The sequence below is a fragment of the Manacus vitellinus genome, unplaced genomic scaffold (genome assembly GCF_001715985.3).
Source record: "Manacus vitellinus isolate BGI_N305 unplaced genomic scaffold, ASM171598v3 scaffold_3_pilon, whole genome shotgun sequence".
In the NCBI taxonomy this organism is placed as follows: domain Eukaryota; kingdom Metazoa; phylum Chordata; class Aves; order Passeriformes; family Pipridae; genus Manacus; species Manacus vitellinus.
Window position 1 is genome coordinate 29685165 of NW_021940535.1, and position 17607 is coordinate 29702771.

A 17607-nucleotide genomic window follows, 5' to 3' on the forward strand; every position below is an offset into this window, starting at 1 on the left:
AAAAAAAAAAGAAAACCAACAAAAAACAGAAACAGTCTCTTGGTTTCTTAAAAATAAATAACTTAAACTTCTTTAATCCTAAAAAATATATCTTTAGAGATATACATCTTTATTATGTCTAGATTTAGTGAGTTATACTGTGGCAACATTTACCTGGCCTAGCACTCCATTAAGGCATTGTTCATGTGCAAGACCCAGATACCCATACATACATTGTTTAACTGAATTACCACATTCACGTTCATTAAATTCCTTTTTCAAATGGCAAAACCAAAAACATTCTTTAACAAAGTTAGCAAACACAAAATATTTCCCAAATAGATTGAATGAAATGCAATAAGCTAGCACCTAAGTTATACATTATCTATTTTGATATTAGATCACTGTTTCACAACCCAACCACCAAAAGAACTCTTTCAAGTTCAAACTCAAGAATGCTTATGGTTTAAGATTAAATAATAATATGACTAACTGTGATAGAGGCAGATAAAGTACCAACTACCACAATTAATAGGATTAAAATCATTGCATGATGAATAATTCTTTCTTTGTATGGATGCTACCTGAAAAGAGGACAAATATTTACACATTAACAGAATGTATATATTTCATATATTTATGGGAAGTTTTAAAAATATAGAAAATAATGAAACTGTACCAGCAATACTATTTCACATCCATTTTTCAGGAATATAAACAAGAACACAAAGTGTGTAATGTTCAATTGTAATACAGATTGCTACTATTGCTAATCATATTTAACACTGGAGTTCAACATACTATTAAATGGAAATTTATATTGAAATCAATAACAAAATTCCCATTGATTTAATAGACCCAAGTTTTAACTACTGGTAACAACACAAGTAACTTATGGTTTATATTCAGAACAAGTACTTTTCATAGAGCACAAGTGATAAACACTACCATTTTAATCACTATTCCTGTCAAATTGAAAAAATTTGTGTCTTAGCATATTTCTGAGTGAGATCAGAATACGGATGGCATGGTTTGGACAATTTCTTTCTCCAAATCTGTACAGGGTAAGGGTCACAAGTTTGTCCTGGGAAATGTCATACATAGTGAAGAAATTCCCAGAAGCGTATCTATTTGAAGAAACCAAAGCAATAATAATATGGAAGTCTCCTCTCCTACTCACACATCAGTGGAAAACATTTACTTTCAATAATGTTATCCACTTGTTTTATTTCAGTCTCATTTAGATTCTGCACATTTCAGCAAGAGGGGTTCACAACGGGAAGTTGTTTCAAACTTTTCACTTCTTGGAGTGTTTATTGGGATTTTGGAGAAGCTGTTCATAACACTGGGCATAGTTGGAAGCTGACCCATATCTGCATTCACAGCTTTGACACAAGAGCACAGAACCTGCAGGTAAGGGAGGAAGGACGGAAGAAAACATTACCAGGAATGATAATTCTGAAAGATATGATATGAAATACTGAGTTCTTCTTTGGGCAGTCTTCTTTTAGGCATGGACTTCTTATATTTGCTGGTTTCCTGGATGCTGGGGGTAAAGTATGCCACTATACGCACACACACACACACACACAAAGGAAAAAAAATATATGTATATAAAAGCTATGAGCTTTTTGCTTATAGGAAGAAAATTCCCTTGTACCATAAAAAGGGATCTCTTCATTCCATAAAGAGAGATCAGTACCTCAGAGAAGGCTAGAATTAAGGCAAAGACAGGCCTGTGGACACAGAGAGTGGCTCCATGTTTTCCCACTTTTAAATCATAATGGATCATTTTAAACAAAGCCCTGCACCTGTAATTTGTTATCCAAGTGGGGGCTTCTACTCAATTACCAAGACCCTTCAGTAATAAAATCTGCTTGCTAGAAATAGGGCTCAAGAAATTTTTACATGTTCAACATATATAAGTATTTGCACACACTCACACACACATGTACATATACACGCACAAACATGCACACACACAAATTTATAGATAGAGGTATATATATATGTGCATATGCAAAGAGACAATATTGAAAACCATATTAGACTTGGAGTGTTATCTGCTTGTCAGAACCATTTAAACTACTATCTACACAGTACATATTGAAACTCAACTTTAAGATTTTTTATTTTTATATACAGTTCATTTTTCTCTGGAAATAAAATATCTAAATACAGACAGACTGTAGTAATGTTGTATATGTATAGCTTTCAACAATACTTTAGCTGAATAAATGCTTTGTACATAGTTCTGTCTTTTAATGGAGTTTACAGCTACATTGATAAAATGGATTCCTCATTTCCTTGATTGTTTTTAACCAATAACAAGCAGAGAGACAATTACAAGTTAATATTAATAAGCAGCTCAAATAACACTGGTTAAATTATGTACAATACAAACCATTCATACAAATGAAGACTAGGATATTGAATTTGTTACAATATTTTGTAATAAAGATAAGACAGCCACTTATAACTTACATGTTCTCCGCCAGGCATTTTCCTTCTTAGAGATCAATTGCAGTTTTTAAGTAACTTGGCCTAAACTCAAACAAGTTTAAAGAATCAGAGCTTAAAGAGTCAGAGAAACATGAAACCAGTATGTCTGCTCACATGTAAATTCCAAATGTTTGCCCATCTTTACTAGGAAGAGGCTCACTCCACGGAAAAAGAGCCACCGAACACCACCTCGAATGTGCCTACTGTGTGCTGGAAAAAGTCATGACGCTTTGCTGTGTTCATATAATAAGAAATACTGAGCTCTAGACACACATTTTTCCCATTTTAACAAGTATTTACTCCTACAGTATTGTTTACCAGTACAGCTACTTCAAGCAGTAGAATGCATGAGTGGGGATTATTGATTGGCATGTACTCGAAGGACTTTCAAGGAGATTTCCATGACAGTCTGCGTTAGAAACCTTGTTCTGTCTAGTTAATCCATTTTGCTTGATGAGAAGTTATCCTTAAACCTTAGACATGAGACAATGAAAGCTTTCTTAATAGGAATCTCAGTAATGTGCACTGAAAAGTATGTGTGTCTCTGTGTATGTGTATGGTTTTATTTCAAATCCATAGTGATTTACACCTAGATTGATACATGGAGCTGACTGGGCAAAAATTACATCAGATTGTTTTCCACTAACATATTTGCAGCCATTTGACAGCAGCAGCAGCAGGTAGACACATTCCAGGCAATAGATGTGGCCTTCCTCCTTGAGGTTACAGACCTGTCATACAACCTCTTATTCCCCAGGCTTCAGTCTCAGACAGAAGTTGGTCCTCACCCTGATGGGAAGTAGGGTGTGTCACTGTGGTAGTTGTAATCAGGACACACCTTCTGTACTAGTTTATAATCTGTACTATAAAAGGAAATGTAAATACAGATTACTTTAAAGGGCTTGGAGCAGAGCCATGATACGTGGCTCTGGGTCTGCTCCTGATAACACGTTTTTGAAGGGTCATAGTTGCAGAGTGTGTTCTTGGTAGCCTTGTCAACCTTTTCATACTCGATTCGACAGTTAAAGGACTTGGAATCTTTGGCATCAATCACTGTCTGTTGTGCCAAGTCAAATTCCACTATTTTTGTAGGGGGCACTAGGCTCACAGATACATTCCCTTGACCAGTGGAGTTATGCCTGAAGTAAACACTAAATGTCCCATTGCCATGGTCAACGATTTTCCCTGTTATTAATAGATTTAACTTCACAGTCTTGATGTTGGAATGAAAATCTCCCCAGCCAAACATTTTCTTAAATTTCCCAGTCTTGACAATGGGCCGTCTCTTTGCTCTGGGTCGAGGCTCTTGCAGATCTGTGGAGTTCCTCAGCCAGTCCCAGAGATCTTGCTCGGAATAAGTTTCTGGGGCATCATATCGCAGGTCCAAATCTGTATCATTTTCCTTTCCACGAAAAGTCTGTGACAGCAGTCGGCTGATGGATAAGTCTTTGCTACTTTCTGTCCATATATGCTTCAGTGTGGATTTGGAGCTTCCTGATTTTAATAGTTCTGTTTTTCCTCCATTTGTTAAATTTGCACAGGTAACCTGAAAAAAGAAGGGAAGAAGGAGAAGAGATATTGAGATATGTAATGCTACCACTTGAGACCAAAATGACCATATTTCAAAATCATAGGGAATTTTTTTTTTGAGAAATTAAATTACATCTCTCTACTCAGTAAACCAAACCAGAAATGTCTATTTTCCTCTATTTTCCGAGGAGTTATTACTTAATTCTCCTTTGCCAGTTTTTTACACTACCCTTCAGATTTAATCCCAAGACATTCAAAATATTCTCCTGCTATGATGTCTGTAAGTGATGAGTAGGTAACGAATTACTACAAAAAACAAGGTACGTAGCCGTGTCATCCTTCGGTCTGTATGGGGCATCTCAGAGTGAAGCATTCTGGCTTGAATGTTCTCTCTGCAAACTGGTTGTGTTCTCCACTATCAGAGTCACATTCATTTTTTTTTTTTGCTGCCCCTAGTGTCCACTGTCAGGGTGCTGTCTTGGTGGTGCCAGCCTGCCCATGCTCAGAGTCCATGTCATTATGAATCTAATAAGAGTAATATAATTTCCCTACTCCTTTTATGAGTACACACTGGTCTGTGTTCTTGACTGGGACCCTCAGTCACAACTACAAAATAAATAAAGAATAATGAAAATTTTAATGAGTTTGACATCGACAGCTGTACATACTGTGTAATCCACCTCAATTAATACAGGAGGAGTCACAGTCTTTTCTTATAGTCCCTTACAGACTAGCTACTGATTTGCCTTGTCTGTATCTAGTATGACGTGCATTTCTCCTTCCTTGCTTCATTTCTTTTTTCACCATTTCCTCCCCAAATCAAATAGTGATCTGTGTAAGACAGAAAGCCTTTTGTGTACTTACAAGAAAAATAAGGCCACCAATTTAAAAGTACTAATAAAAAAATTTGCAAAATCACATTTAAAAAAGACAGTCTTGCAAAATTTCCTACAAAATCATATATTTCAGACATAGTTTGTCACAAAATTTACTGTCAGAGCAATTTGTCTTGCTTATAGTTGTTCTCTTTGCCTTAATTGAGTGGAAAACAGAAAACAGATGCAGGCTCGCAGCTGTCTAACATGCAGCACTGGCAGAGAGCTCTGATCGAGTGTTGCAGGGAGTGCTGGAATTGGTGGGGCAGCGGGTGGATGGAAAGTGACTGACAACACGTTATTCCATTCCCTCTGAAAATTTTCACCACACACACTGCCCCATTTTCTAACATTTACACTGCTCTGAAGAGGCCATCACGTTTCTTATTTCCCTTTTCACGGCTACATATGAGATTCTGAATATGCCTCCTTTGTTCCTCTGATTTACATGTTTCTATCATACTTGCAGTTACATCTTTCTCTTCACTTAAAAATGAATTGAGTGCATTCCCTACCCAGGAAACCCATTGGAAACCAGATAGTATTTAAATCATGTCCCCTCCCTACTGGTACAACTGCAGGTATATGTCACAGAGGATATCTATCATAACATGGCCTTTTCATTTCCTAAAAACTCTGAAATTGAAGCATGCTTTCATTAACTTCAGTAGTTTTTCAAGGTCAGTTGAAGGCATATACATAAAATCAGTCTAAATTGTCTTAATACACTAATTAGATAGGAGATATGCCCCCAGCCTTTTACAGTAAATACATAGATAATTAAGTCTGTCACACCCCACCCTATACCTCCCCAGTGCATTTCAAGTTGGTGGGCCAAAAAGGATAATAGATAAAATATGGGTTTAATTCAGGATTTTGCCAAAGATATTACTACTTCATTTTTTGAATGGACAGAAGGATTAAACACAGACTAGCATTTCGATAGCCAGTTCATAGTTACATTTTAGCATCAACACAGTGAGCCAGGAGAGAAGCTGTAATAAAATGCACTGATGGTGCACTGGTTAATGAAGCAGCAATGAAAATGTCACAGGAAGAGAGAAAGAGACTCAGAATATATTTTTTTTTCTGTGGCATATGGGGAAAGAGGGAAAATAAGAAAAGAAATGTGGTTAAAAGGAAAAATGTGCCTGTCTAGCATGAATCTGTCAACATGCTATGAATCTAAGCAGTTAGCCAGCAGAGTTCGTAATCTGTAGGTAGGATACGGACTGCTTATCACTGTAATTTTCTTTGCTCACGGTTTTTTTTAATCTTTGTTTTTCTTTCTTCATCTTCAATCATCTTCATCTTCAATTATTTACATTTCATAGGATTACACTACAACTTCCATGTAACAAGATGCCTTTAAAAGAAGTGTCTCTTTTTTTTCAGATATATAAAACTGAACATTCAGGAAAGGAAGGAGATATTTTCTGAAATGATTGCTGACTGATCCAATACATTGAATAACATTGAAAAAAGTGGTTTTTTGAAAGCCAGCATATTTCATGGAAATAGACGATTTAGATTCCATGCATTCTATACTGCTTCATACCTGATCTAACAGATACAATTGATTGTTACTGTCATCGATTTTGTAATACCTGAAAGACTTCTGGTCATGCAGTTAGCCCCGAGACCTCTGTTTGCAATTTTCAGTGTGGATAACTGGCTATATTCATGATTAAAGGCCTGAACCTGCCCTCCCGAGTCAAGCGTCTGTGTAAGCACTAAAAAAACAGCCCACAAGGGTTAATAAAAAAGCTCTATAATTCATTTTTCTTTGCTAACATTTTCCAACCAACTGCTTTCTCATATACTGTTAGTATACTATGTGCTATAGAAAGTAGCTACATGTATCCTCAGAGACTCACACACCCAATAACACAGAGCATTGCTGTGTAATAGAATTTTTGCAAATGCAGCATTTTTTTCACATGAACCGATCCACAATTTTCTTCGATCTCTCCTTTCCAAACGCAAGGCTGCAATAATACAGGAAAGAGCGTACAAATGCATGAGATTTTGCGCTTAGTAGTGTGAAACTGAAACATAGACCTATTCTAGTGGTGCATGGAAAAAGAGCCAATTTCAAGTGGATAATAAAACAGCCAGCAGCCTAAATTCTATAGAGGTTTTTTTGTCCTCTTCCTTGAGGGTATCTGCATATAGTTCAGAAACTTGCACACTCTACCTCATAAAGTAATTCACTATAACCAGAGTTGCCTTCTTTTCCACAGCAAAGTGTCACTTCTATAATGAAACATCAGGAAGTTTGGCCCACTTGTAATGGCTCTAGCTAGGATAGAGTCAATTTTCTTTATAGGAGTTCATACAGTGCTATGGTTTAGACTTTTGACCCACATGCTGACAGCACGCTAATGTTCTAGTTCTGGTTGAACAGAGTTTTCCCAGCATCAAGGCCTTCTATTTTTCTCTTGGCCCCTCAAGTGAATAGACTGGGGAGAGGCACAGTGGATTGGGAGTGGACACAACTGAGCAGAGAACTTGAATTAACCAAAGATATATTCCATAATATGTAACATTAGCAATTAAAAGTGTGGGTTTAGAGGGGGTTAGACATCTTTTGTTCAGAAACTGACTGGTCACCACTCTACCCCTGGGAGTTAGTGAGCATTGACTTTGCATCACTTGTTCTGGTTTGTTCTCTTTCTCTTCTCACTTCTCTTTCTCTTCTCTTTTTCTTCTCTCCCACTTATCCTTCACTTATTAAGCTTTTCTTTATCTTGACTCTCAAGTTTTCTTGCTTTTATTCTTCCATTCCTCTTCCTCTGTCCCATAGGGCAAAGGCAGAAAGTAAGCAAAGACCTGTGAGCTGCCTAGCTGCCCACCAGTGTTAACCCACAACCCCACTGCAGTGCAATAAATCAATGTTGCAAGAGGGCAGAGTAGGGGGATTTCCTCCATGACTGCATAGCTAGAACTGGATTTGAATGACGATGATGGCAAAAATGTCCATATAGAAAAATAGTAAAGAAGCAAAAAGATCCAGAAATGCTTATCCAAGGGTTCGAATGTCATTGGAAAAGCAATCATTAAGCATGACAGACTGACATTTGGTTCTGGTCTTGTACTTTTAATAGAAAGTACAGATTTCCACTACCTAGTAAAGTCTACTGATATCCAAAAAGTACCAGGAGCTGACTGCTTGGTAGCTATTTTCCTATAAATAATGAATAATGAAAAATTTCTATTCCATTTCTTCTGCTTCTTCTATGAAGAAGCAAAGACAGTGGTTTCACTGGGAACAATATCCCAAAGCATCATTAAAAAAGACAGAAATTTATCTGTAATAATTTTTTGAATCCATTAAAATAGAATACTCCATTCATTCTGTATTCTTTGTTTTGAGGGTGAAAATTTTTTTGGAATGGTGTTTAACATCATTAAACACTTTTTAATGAATATATGTAGTTCTTTTAGGACTTCCTAAAGGATAGGCAGTTTATTTGTCTCAGAAATTTTGGAATTCTCTTTCACGACACTCAGGTCAAACCTGAACATTTGGAGTAGAGAAAATGAAATTGAAAAAGGATCTTAGGAATCCATGAAGGTGTCAAGTGATGATTTAGGCCCTCTTCTCAGTTTAAAATCAACCATTGGTATATTAATATTAATTTAAGGCTGATCGATTCAGAGATTAAAAAACTAGTAATTCAAAAAGGTACAGAATGCCTCTTGATTTCTCACTCTTTTCCTTTTATTCTAGCTCTATTACAGTTCATTACCTATAATTATAGTATTGGTTTAGAAATTATGCATTTATTCCTCCAAATGTGTGACTACTTGAGGGCAAATGAAAATATAAACAAACAATCTAATGCTCAAGGTGATAAATCTCTCTCTTCAGGTAAATAGCTAATCAAAACCAAGATTGTTTTTGCTGGCATAACACTGCAAGAACTTGGCAGCACTGTGTTTGCATATGCTCTGTATAAAAGAATTCAGAATTTTCTTTCCTCAGTAAGATAACCCAGATAACAACACACATTAAAAAGTACTGATGGACATTACAGTAAGCTGAACCATTATCGAGGCAGGACAGCACTCAGAAAGTTTTCAATTAGTCCCATGTTCTCATATTAATCCTGCTTATGCAATGGGTGAAGGAAAATCTGGACATAGTTTACTGTTCTACTCAGATCAATTTTTCTTCCTATACCTGTCTACACATTGTACAAAGTTACAACAGCATTTAAATATTTTATTAAATTAATAATTTCCAGACAAGTCAAATTCAATATTCTACAGGAATTTGATGATAAACAAAGAAATTGAGAATGCAAGTTGATGGAGATATTATAATAAGGGGGGGGGGTGTAAAACACACTGAAGGACTTGTACCTGTTGCAAACTGACACTTTTTCAAAAGGGAGGGCAAACACAGAAACCCACACATATTAATATTTCACAGAAACAAACCTCTCTGGTTTTAACTTACAAGCCTTTTGCTGCATGACATGAAAAAATTAAGGATGTGAGTTGGTCAATCAAAAAATGCAAACTCAGCTGAGTCTGAAAAATGGAACAGTAACTCCTGATCTACTGTGTCAAATGAGAACGCAAAAGTGGCTATGCAGGACCAAACCAAAGGCTCATTTAGAAAAATCTTCTTCTCTCCAAAAACAACTGTAAGAGATTCCTGGAGAAGAGCAAGAACATGGCCTCCTAAGTTCTCCCCAGCTGTCAATTCTAGTTTCCACTGCTAGGTATTGTTTCTGTATATGTTTCAGTAACTCTCAATAGACTGCTCTTCTGTGCATTTGCTCACTCTGACCCTTTGTAAACTTCTAATCTTCACAATGTACTTCAGCAATGAGTTCCACAGCTCTATTTCCTCAAACTGTTTTGAACCTGGCTCCTGAAGCCCTTGGAGTACTTTTCATTCTCCAGATGGAAAATTCAGGCTCTATCCAAATTTCCCATGCTCCTCTTTACTTTTCTTTGCTGCTACACATTAAACTTTTCTTGTACAAATATCAGTGAGTGGAAAATTTTATGATTTCTAGCTACATACAGCATCCCACTTCTAGCCCGCTAGAACATGTCTCAGTTGTATCCGTTCATAATAGTAAACAAATATTGATCACTTTTCCAGCCCTGACCCTTCTGGGCCACACAAATAATCCTTGTACATAAGCAATTCTATACATATACCTTTGAATTTCCTTTTTGTCCTTCTCTGAAGCCCACTTGGTTCCACTCCCAGTTCTGTCTTTAAAATGAGGAGACCAGAATGTAGCACAGTATCCAAGATTTGTCAGAGCCATGGTCCTGTATGATGGTAAATATGGCCTTCCACTATTAATTCAGACTTTTTTCTCTACTAATTCCTAATACTTTATTTGAGTTTGATCATTAATGAACACTGAACTGATGTTTGTATGAAACTGACAACACTAAAATTTCAATCCTAATTATACATGGAACTGGGATTTATATTTATAATATGTTTCACATTACTTGGGCTACCACAGAATTTCATTCCGTAATTTACTGCCTATTTACTAATTCTGGTAAGATCTCTCTGCCACTCCTCCCTCTTGGATCTTATCTTTTCTACTCTGAGATATTTTGTCATTAACAAACTTTCTCACTCACCTTCCCCTAGTCATTTACAAAAATGTGTTGAACAGTAGAGGTCCTTGCTCAGAGCCCTGCAGATTGTTGTGGTGACCTCCTTTTATTATCAACCACAGAAAAAGAGGCATTTGAAGTTTTCAATAATGCTTTCTAAAGTAATCACTTAGAATCATTCACTTCAGCATAAAAAATATAATTTGTTGTCACAGAAAACAGAGGCAAGGTAATATTTTTTACTGTCTTTAAGTTAGGAAATTGAACTTAAGATACATCGTTACTAAAATTTTTGCATAGAACTTCCTTAGGATTCGTAAAATTCAGATTAATACTATCAACTGCGCTCAGTTCAGCTTTAAATTCTGTATTTTTCTTGTTTTAACCTATGAGCTATCATTCTTGTTTCAAATGGCCCTTGTTAAAACAAAAATGTGGCTACCTGAGTTTTTTCATTCACACAACAGCGGTTATGCAAGATGAGAAAGCTGATATAAATTCAGTTGACAACAGCTGATATAAATTCAGTAAAATCTAACATCATTGAAATGAGAACGCCTATATCAGTTGATATCTCTTTGCGATCTGACTAAGAATCAAAGACTAATTAGAAAATTTGCACCCACAGAAAGATGAGGGCACGTATAAACCAACACTGGTTTTTTTGGAGCCATTATAATTCTTAACAGTTGTTATCATAAAATATTAAGATATTGCAGTGGTTGCTCTGCAAAAGAACAAAAACTAGCAAAAGTTAAAATTTTGCAGTGCTTTCTACACAATGTAAGTTGCCTGTTATAAATAGATCTGAAAACTAGGAAGTCTCGAATAATTTTCAGGAAATACAAAGGTGATAAAGCACCTTAAGTGGTTGGTTCCCACAAGAATACTTAGGAACTACCATACAGAATTTTGCTTTTGAGTTTCATTTTCTCTCCTTTGCATTCTTGTGGACTATGGTTTAAGCTGTGACACTGCCACAAGCCCTGTGAATGGTAACAAACAGATGAAAGAAAGTGGTGGCCTGCCACCTGTTAGGTCCCGATCAGAAAATATTCTGTGCCAGTCCAGTCCATGATCTAGGGTGGGAATCACCTCACTGATTACCTTATTCACCTGGAAATCTGGTCTGAGGTCTGAACTATTCATCTAGGTTTATTCCAAAATCAAGAGAGAGAAACAGAATGAACTGCTTCCTCTCCCTCCGTGAGGTATTGATGAACATTCAAAACTGAATTAATGCTCTTCACCTAGAGGCTTAATGATGACCAGGAATAACCTGACCTATGGTGGATAGTTTACCCTGTAGACAGTAATATGGAGAGAACCCAAAGGCTGCAGTCTGGAAGTGGGCCAATGAATGCTCTATGTAAATGCCTTCCGAAATGCTGTACTCATGTTCAAGTCCACTATACATCCATAAGCATGCTGAAGCCAGTGGTGTGTTACTCAAACAGCAAGGTGTGCAGAATTGCTGGTATTGTTCCTACTTTTAGATATAGGAGATTTCCCAACTGGAGGTTTCCTTTGAGAAGCAGTGTCACTTTGTACTATTCTCTTATCTTTTGAGTTTGATTTAATCATATGAATACTTTTCACAAGTATTTAAAATCAGAAAAATTAGTCTTATCGAGCTTCTTTTGTTCTCTAACGACTAAAAGAACTTTAAAAAGGCTTTTAAAAAGTGTTTAGTCATCTAAGACAAATAGGTACTTTAAATCAGACTTAGATTATAATTACAGAGAGATTTCTTCTGGTAGCAGTGCCCTAACTGGTATTTTTCTCTTTCTCCTTTTTTTCTCTGCTTCATTCTTCCAGTGCTGCCCTCTCAGATGTGGCAGTCAGCTTTTTGTAAGATAAAGACTTTCTTTATCCTTTCACAAATTTTTGGAGTGGAAATCAGACTTGGAATTAAACATCCAGAGTCCTCTATCTGCCTGGAGAAGACTGGGGACTTTTAACCAGGAACAAAAATCACAGATCCACAACAGGAAGTGATGAAAAGCCAACCCTACAAAATGTTCCACCCTTTTTCTAGAAAGCAGGGGTGAAGATACACACTGCTGTCACTGTTGCCTTTCAAAGAAGGAAGCTCCCTGTTTTTTTCCTTCAGAAATGTAGCTCTGAGAGAAACAAAAGCAAGTGATTTTCCTTGGCTATTTTATTTAAGAACTTGATAGCATTAGCAGGTCAAAACAAAAGTCCATCTAGTCCCATACTACACCTCCAACAACGGTTAAAAGTTGGGTTTATCAAGGAATACAAAATTAGGGAGAGAATACACCACAGGTACCAGAAAGTCTTTTCCATATTCAAATCTTTGCAGATCGAGGACTTCTTAAGCTGGATATGTGGCCATGAATTTTATAACTTTCAATAAACATCACTTACAAGAACTTGTCTTTTTCTCTATGAAACTTCCAGCATGTGAAACACCCTGCAACCAGCCATTCCTCATCTCTGCTTCAGACTCTCTGAGAATCTTTTCCTCCTGTTTGTTCTGAACAAGTCACATCCCAGCTTCATCTGATGCCACCTAAATTCTTGTCCAGTAGGCCAAACAAAATCTAGCAAGGAAGCAGTATTTTTCCTGTGCGATTCAGGCAGAATTTTGCTGTCTGGATGCTCAGGTCAGGCAAAGCTGTAAAAATTTATGGTTGGCACGAGAGTAGCTTCCTGGTCAAAAAATAAAGAAGGTGTTTTCTGAGTTACAGGTACTTCCAGAACTAGGCAGCTCCAAAGGTAGTAGTCAAAGGACAGCGTAAAAGTGTAGGTTTGGAGTACATAGGAAATGTGGAATACATCCAATCAATTTATGGGCCAAATCATGACCCATCACTAAAGTCAATTATAAAAACTCTAGAGGAGTAGAAGGATGAAGATCATGGCTAGGCTTCTTGAATGAAGATTTGGGAAGGGCTCTACCCACATTTGTTACAAGCACGCTGGTGGCTAAAAAGGCCAATACGAGATAGACACGTCCGGTTGCAAAAGGCGCAGCAGAAAGACTCCTTAGGTGGTAAATTCTGCAAGGCACGATTCTTTCTGTGTTGTCTTTTCTCCTCGAGAGTGATCCTGCGTGCGTTCTCAAAGGCATCAGCAGCGTTATAGATGGTGTGTCTCCAGACCTCCCGATTGGAGGCCAGAGTAGACCAGTTATGTTGATCAATATGGCCAAGGCTGAGATGTTGTTTCAGGGAGTCCTTGTATCTTCTCTTTAGGGCTCTTCTCTTGCTGCAGCCAGTGGCAAGTTCACCATAGAGCACGATCTTAGGGAGGCAGTAGTCAGAAGTATGAAGATAGTGTGGTATTATGTAGCTTAATTTTATTTTCTTGCCCAATTAAGGCAGAATGGAAGGTGTTTTGTTTGTAAGACATCATTTCTCTTTCAATTTAGAAAACATCATGATATCACATATAATTGTCTGTGAACTGAAGGACCAAATGAGTTACAATACTCTGTGAAAATCTTCACATTAGAATTTTACAGCTTTCTGATTTTTGCCTTAAAAGAACAGAAATCAAGCCAAAATATTTCTAATGGCAAAGATGCAAGTGAATGTATAAAGATTTGGAAAGGGATTGAAATATAATTGTATGAAATATCCTATTAACTATTGCCCTAAGTTTTACATTTTTAGAAAGACTTTAAACTAAACTCTTGAAGCCTGCTGTCTATGTTGTCATTAGAGATTTTTTACTTCAGTGGATTATGACTTTTGAAAATTCACCCCATCTCCATTCAGCAGGGGATTAAACTTCCATGGAATAAATTAAAATGGGTTAAAAATGTCTAACAGAGTTTTAAGACCCCTGTATTATACCAGTATTACAGAGTGCTGCTAACTTTGAAATGAAAGTCTAGCTAGGTAAATAAATTTTGACAAGGATCTATTGTTCTTGTTCCACATTCCTATAAGCCTTCTTTTATTAATATTAGCTTGCCATTTTCTGCATACATGTAGAAAGTAATATTAAATAAAATTAGATTTTATATGAAAGGACACAGAGCAACATTTTAATCAAAATTTGCACTATAGTTTGCTTTATATATAACACACTGAAGAAAACATCCATTTTCATAGCAGTAGGCATATCTTCTGAAGAAGGTGAAAAAGACCATAACCTGACATGTCATGGTACTATATAATGGACAAGACCACCGTACAATATTAGAATACTATTAGCATACTCTTAGCATACTCTGTTAGTATTACTAATTTTCTACATGCAGTTTCAAATCATCCACTGTCAATGCAAAAGTTTAATAAAATTAAATGTACCCAAAGAGTTTGTGGCTCCCATGTCTGATATCATAGTTTTCCAAAGAAAAGCATTAGAATGTTGATACAGCTGAGTCACTTTCCATGTAGATATTCATGGGTGTATCCTAGAAATATGAATTTGAACAAAGATGTCTTTTGAGGAGATTTAACTCCCACTGATGTTGGCAGAGTGCATATTTCCACATAAAGAAATTTTATGTAAATGAGATATTTGTTAAATAAAAAAAAGGGGGCTTCCACAAGTACAAGAAATTCTCTTGCAAAAATATAAATTCCTTTCATTGAAATTGCTTGTTCTTCACTATGAGTTATGCATCTATTACAAACAGTTGAGTACTTCAGGAAAGGCATTTTAAAAGCACAGAGGAAGCTGTTCCAATGTTCAGTCAGAGTTTGGCATATCCCTGCTAATCTTCATGCCTTCGTCTTCACCTTATACCCTTGCCAGATACACATACTGACTTCTCAGAAGCCTTCTGTGATCTCAGAGAAGAAGGTTTTCTTCTCTTTGAATTTTAACCAGATGCAGCAATATATTCCCTTTCTAACTGTGTTTGTTTGATAGGCATTGATCATTCATTCATTTGGTCAATGGATATCAACACCTATTAAAATCCATCTCTTAGGAAAGAGGTCTGTTTCTTTGATGTTGTTCTGGTAAGAAAAGGAAAGATAAAACAGCTTTTCTATTGCAAGGGTACTAAATTTTTATTGAGATTTTCTTGATGGTTTTGTCAAGGTCTGCTAATTCTTACTGGGATATGCTCAGCAGTAAGCAGCATGGGGGCACCAGCTCTGTTGAGCAAGCCAGGTGCTGCACATTGTTTTCCTGGCTATGACACACATAAACATGTTGCTATGCTCCTGAAGTGCAAAGATGTCAAGGAAATACAGATTGGCCTGTTGGAAAGCAGGAGACACCACGTTACATATTTACAAGATCCAGGCAAAATTTAGTCTTGATCCAAATCTGTGCAGGACTCTATTGTCAGTGTACATTTGCTTAGTCGGGATACAGGGAAAACAAGTAGCCTCAGTAAAAGTACTAGTTCCACTTCTTACAGACCTGGTCTTTCTGTGACTGGACACACGTATTACAAGAGACCTATTATGCCATTAAGAGGAATAGAGCTACAGAGTACTAGAAGGGTGTACCATAAACCAATTTCTCTATTTCCTATTATATGGTAACATTCATTCAATATGGTGCTTCTTTGTAGTGACTATCTCTGAGCTTGCACAGACCTTTTTAAGGTCTATGGTAGCTTTCCGAGTTGATACAAACAGACATTGTAAGGGAAGCTAACACAGCCAAACAGAATAGAATACCCAATAGAAAAGCAACATTGTCTGTGCCTGACAGTACTCTTGTATTTTCTCTTGCTATAGTATCACACCTAATTAAAACCAAAAATTAATAGCCAGCAGGATTAATCAAATTCCATATGCAAATAGCTGGCTCATGAGAGCCATGGTCCAATTGCTAATACTATCAGTAAGGTCATTAATTTAAATTGAGATGAGTTAAGAGTCCTTTGGGCATTGATACATAAGTTGAAGGAGGTTATTCATTGCTAAGTTTTTCACACTGTAACAAAAAAGTTAAGAAGAGAATACGTGAATATTGCTTCAGCAAAACAGCTTCTAGGATGAGCTTGTCTGTGGAGGACCATGAATCTTCTCCTGTAACATACAGTAGTTCTGATACATCTCTTTAAATTCATATTAAGATGTACTGAAGCAAGTTAAAGACAAGACTGTTCAAGGTCTAATAAACTGATATCTTTGGTGTTATTTTATGGCTGCTGACTTCTGCTGAGCACCTTCAAATTACAGAAAGATTTTTCTGGTTTTAAAGAAAAATTTGAGTACCAGTTTCATAAACCCTTCAGAAAACTTTTCCAGCCTTCAGAAAAGGTCAGGACATTTCCAATTAGTGAGAAATACTAACTCAACTTGTAAACAGAAATACTGGAGCTCTGGAGAAGTGGTTATACAAGTGTAAATACAGTGCATTCTCAGCTCACTATCTCTTCAGCTCACCTCGGCACTAGCTCCATGGTCTTGATCTATCACTGCATTTCTAGGGATGACTAGAAGAAATGTAGTCTTTACAGGCAAATTATAATATAGTGATGTACACCTATGAACTTTCTCCAAGTGCTTATAGCTGAAATATTTTAAGTTGCATGGTAACAGAATGACTGCAGCATAATAAAGTAGTGATGGCATTATATTACTCTTCCTACATAAAGAATAAAAACATAAAATTTATTATTCTGACCTTGTATCACAAGGACTTCTCAAATATGTAAAAAAAATTTAACTGGCCTATCAAAATAGACTTAAACTAAAGGGGAAACCTGCAAAGCTTGGTTGCCAGAAGGTTTCTTTTTAATTTAAACAGAACGCTGAAGTCTGAAAAATTAAGGTGGAATCCTTATAAGTTTGGGCTTCATTGTTTACTCAAAGAGCATGTTTTCATATGCTTAAAGTATAGCAAATTCAGGATTCAGGGTGAATTAGGTATTATTGGTTCCAAATCTGCACAAGTTAGGAAATAAAGTGGCACAAAATAATGGATTCAGGAACAGGAACTTTTCACACCAAGTTCCCGAAATCCTGATACTTGGAGTCCATTCTGCTTTGACCCCTAACTGTTCTGATCATCACCACCTTGACCATACTGACTTATTTGAGCCAATTCTATCTGCAGTTCCACTCTTGCAGCCTTCTGCATGAACAGGATTTCGATGGAGTGATTCAGACAGGAATTAAGTGCTTTGCCTTTCATAGAATAAACATTACTTCAAAGACAGGTCCAGATCACTGTT

The 17607-nt window shown here is 36.6% G+C and overlaps 1 protein-coding gene across 1 annotated transcript in view; it reads right to left on the bottom strand.

Annotated features, from left to right (window-relative positions):
* Nucleotides 1-2085: 2085 nt before the first annotated feature.
* NXPH1 (neurexophilin 1) overlaps nt 2086-17607 on the bottom strand; it is a 137453-nt gene continuing 121931 nt past the window's right edge. Inside the window, exons 2-3 of the mRNA XM_029961888.1 lie at nt 6474-6619; nt 2086-4027 (exon numbers count right to left, since the gene is read on the bottom strand). Of these exons, the coding sequence (XP_029817748.1) occupies nt 3266-4027; nt 6474-6619 (908 nt within the window). The 3' untranslated portion in view covers nt 2086-3265. The remainder of the gene's footprint in view (nt 4028-6473; nt 6620-17607) is intronic.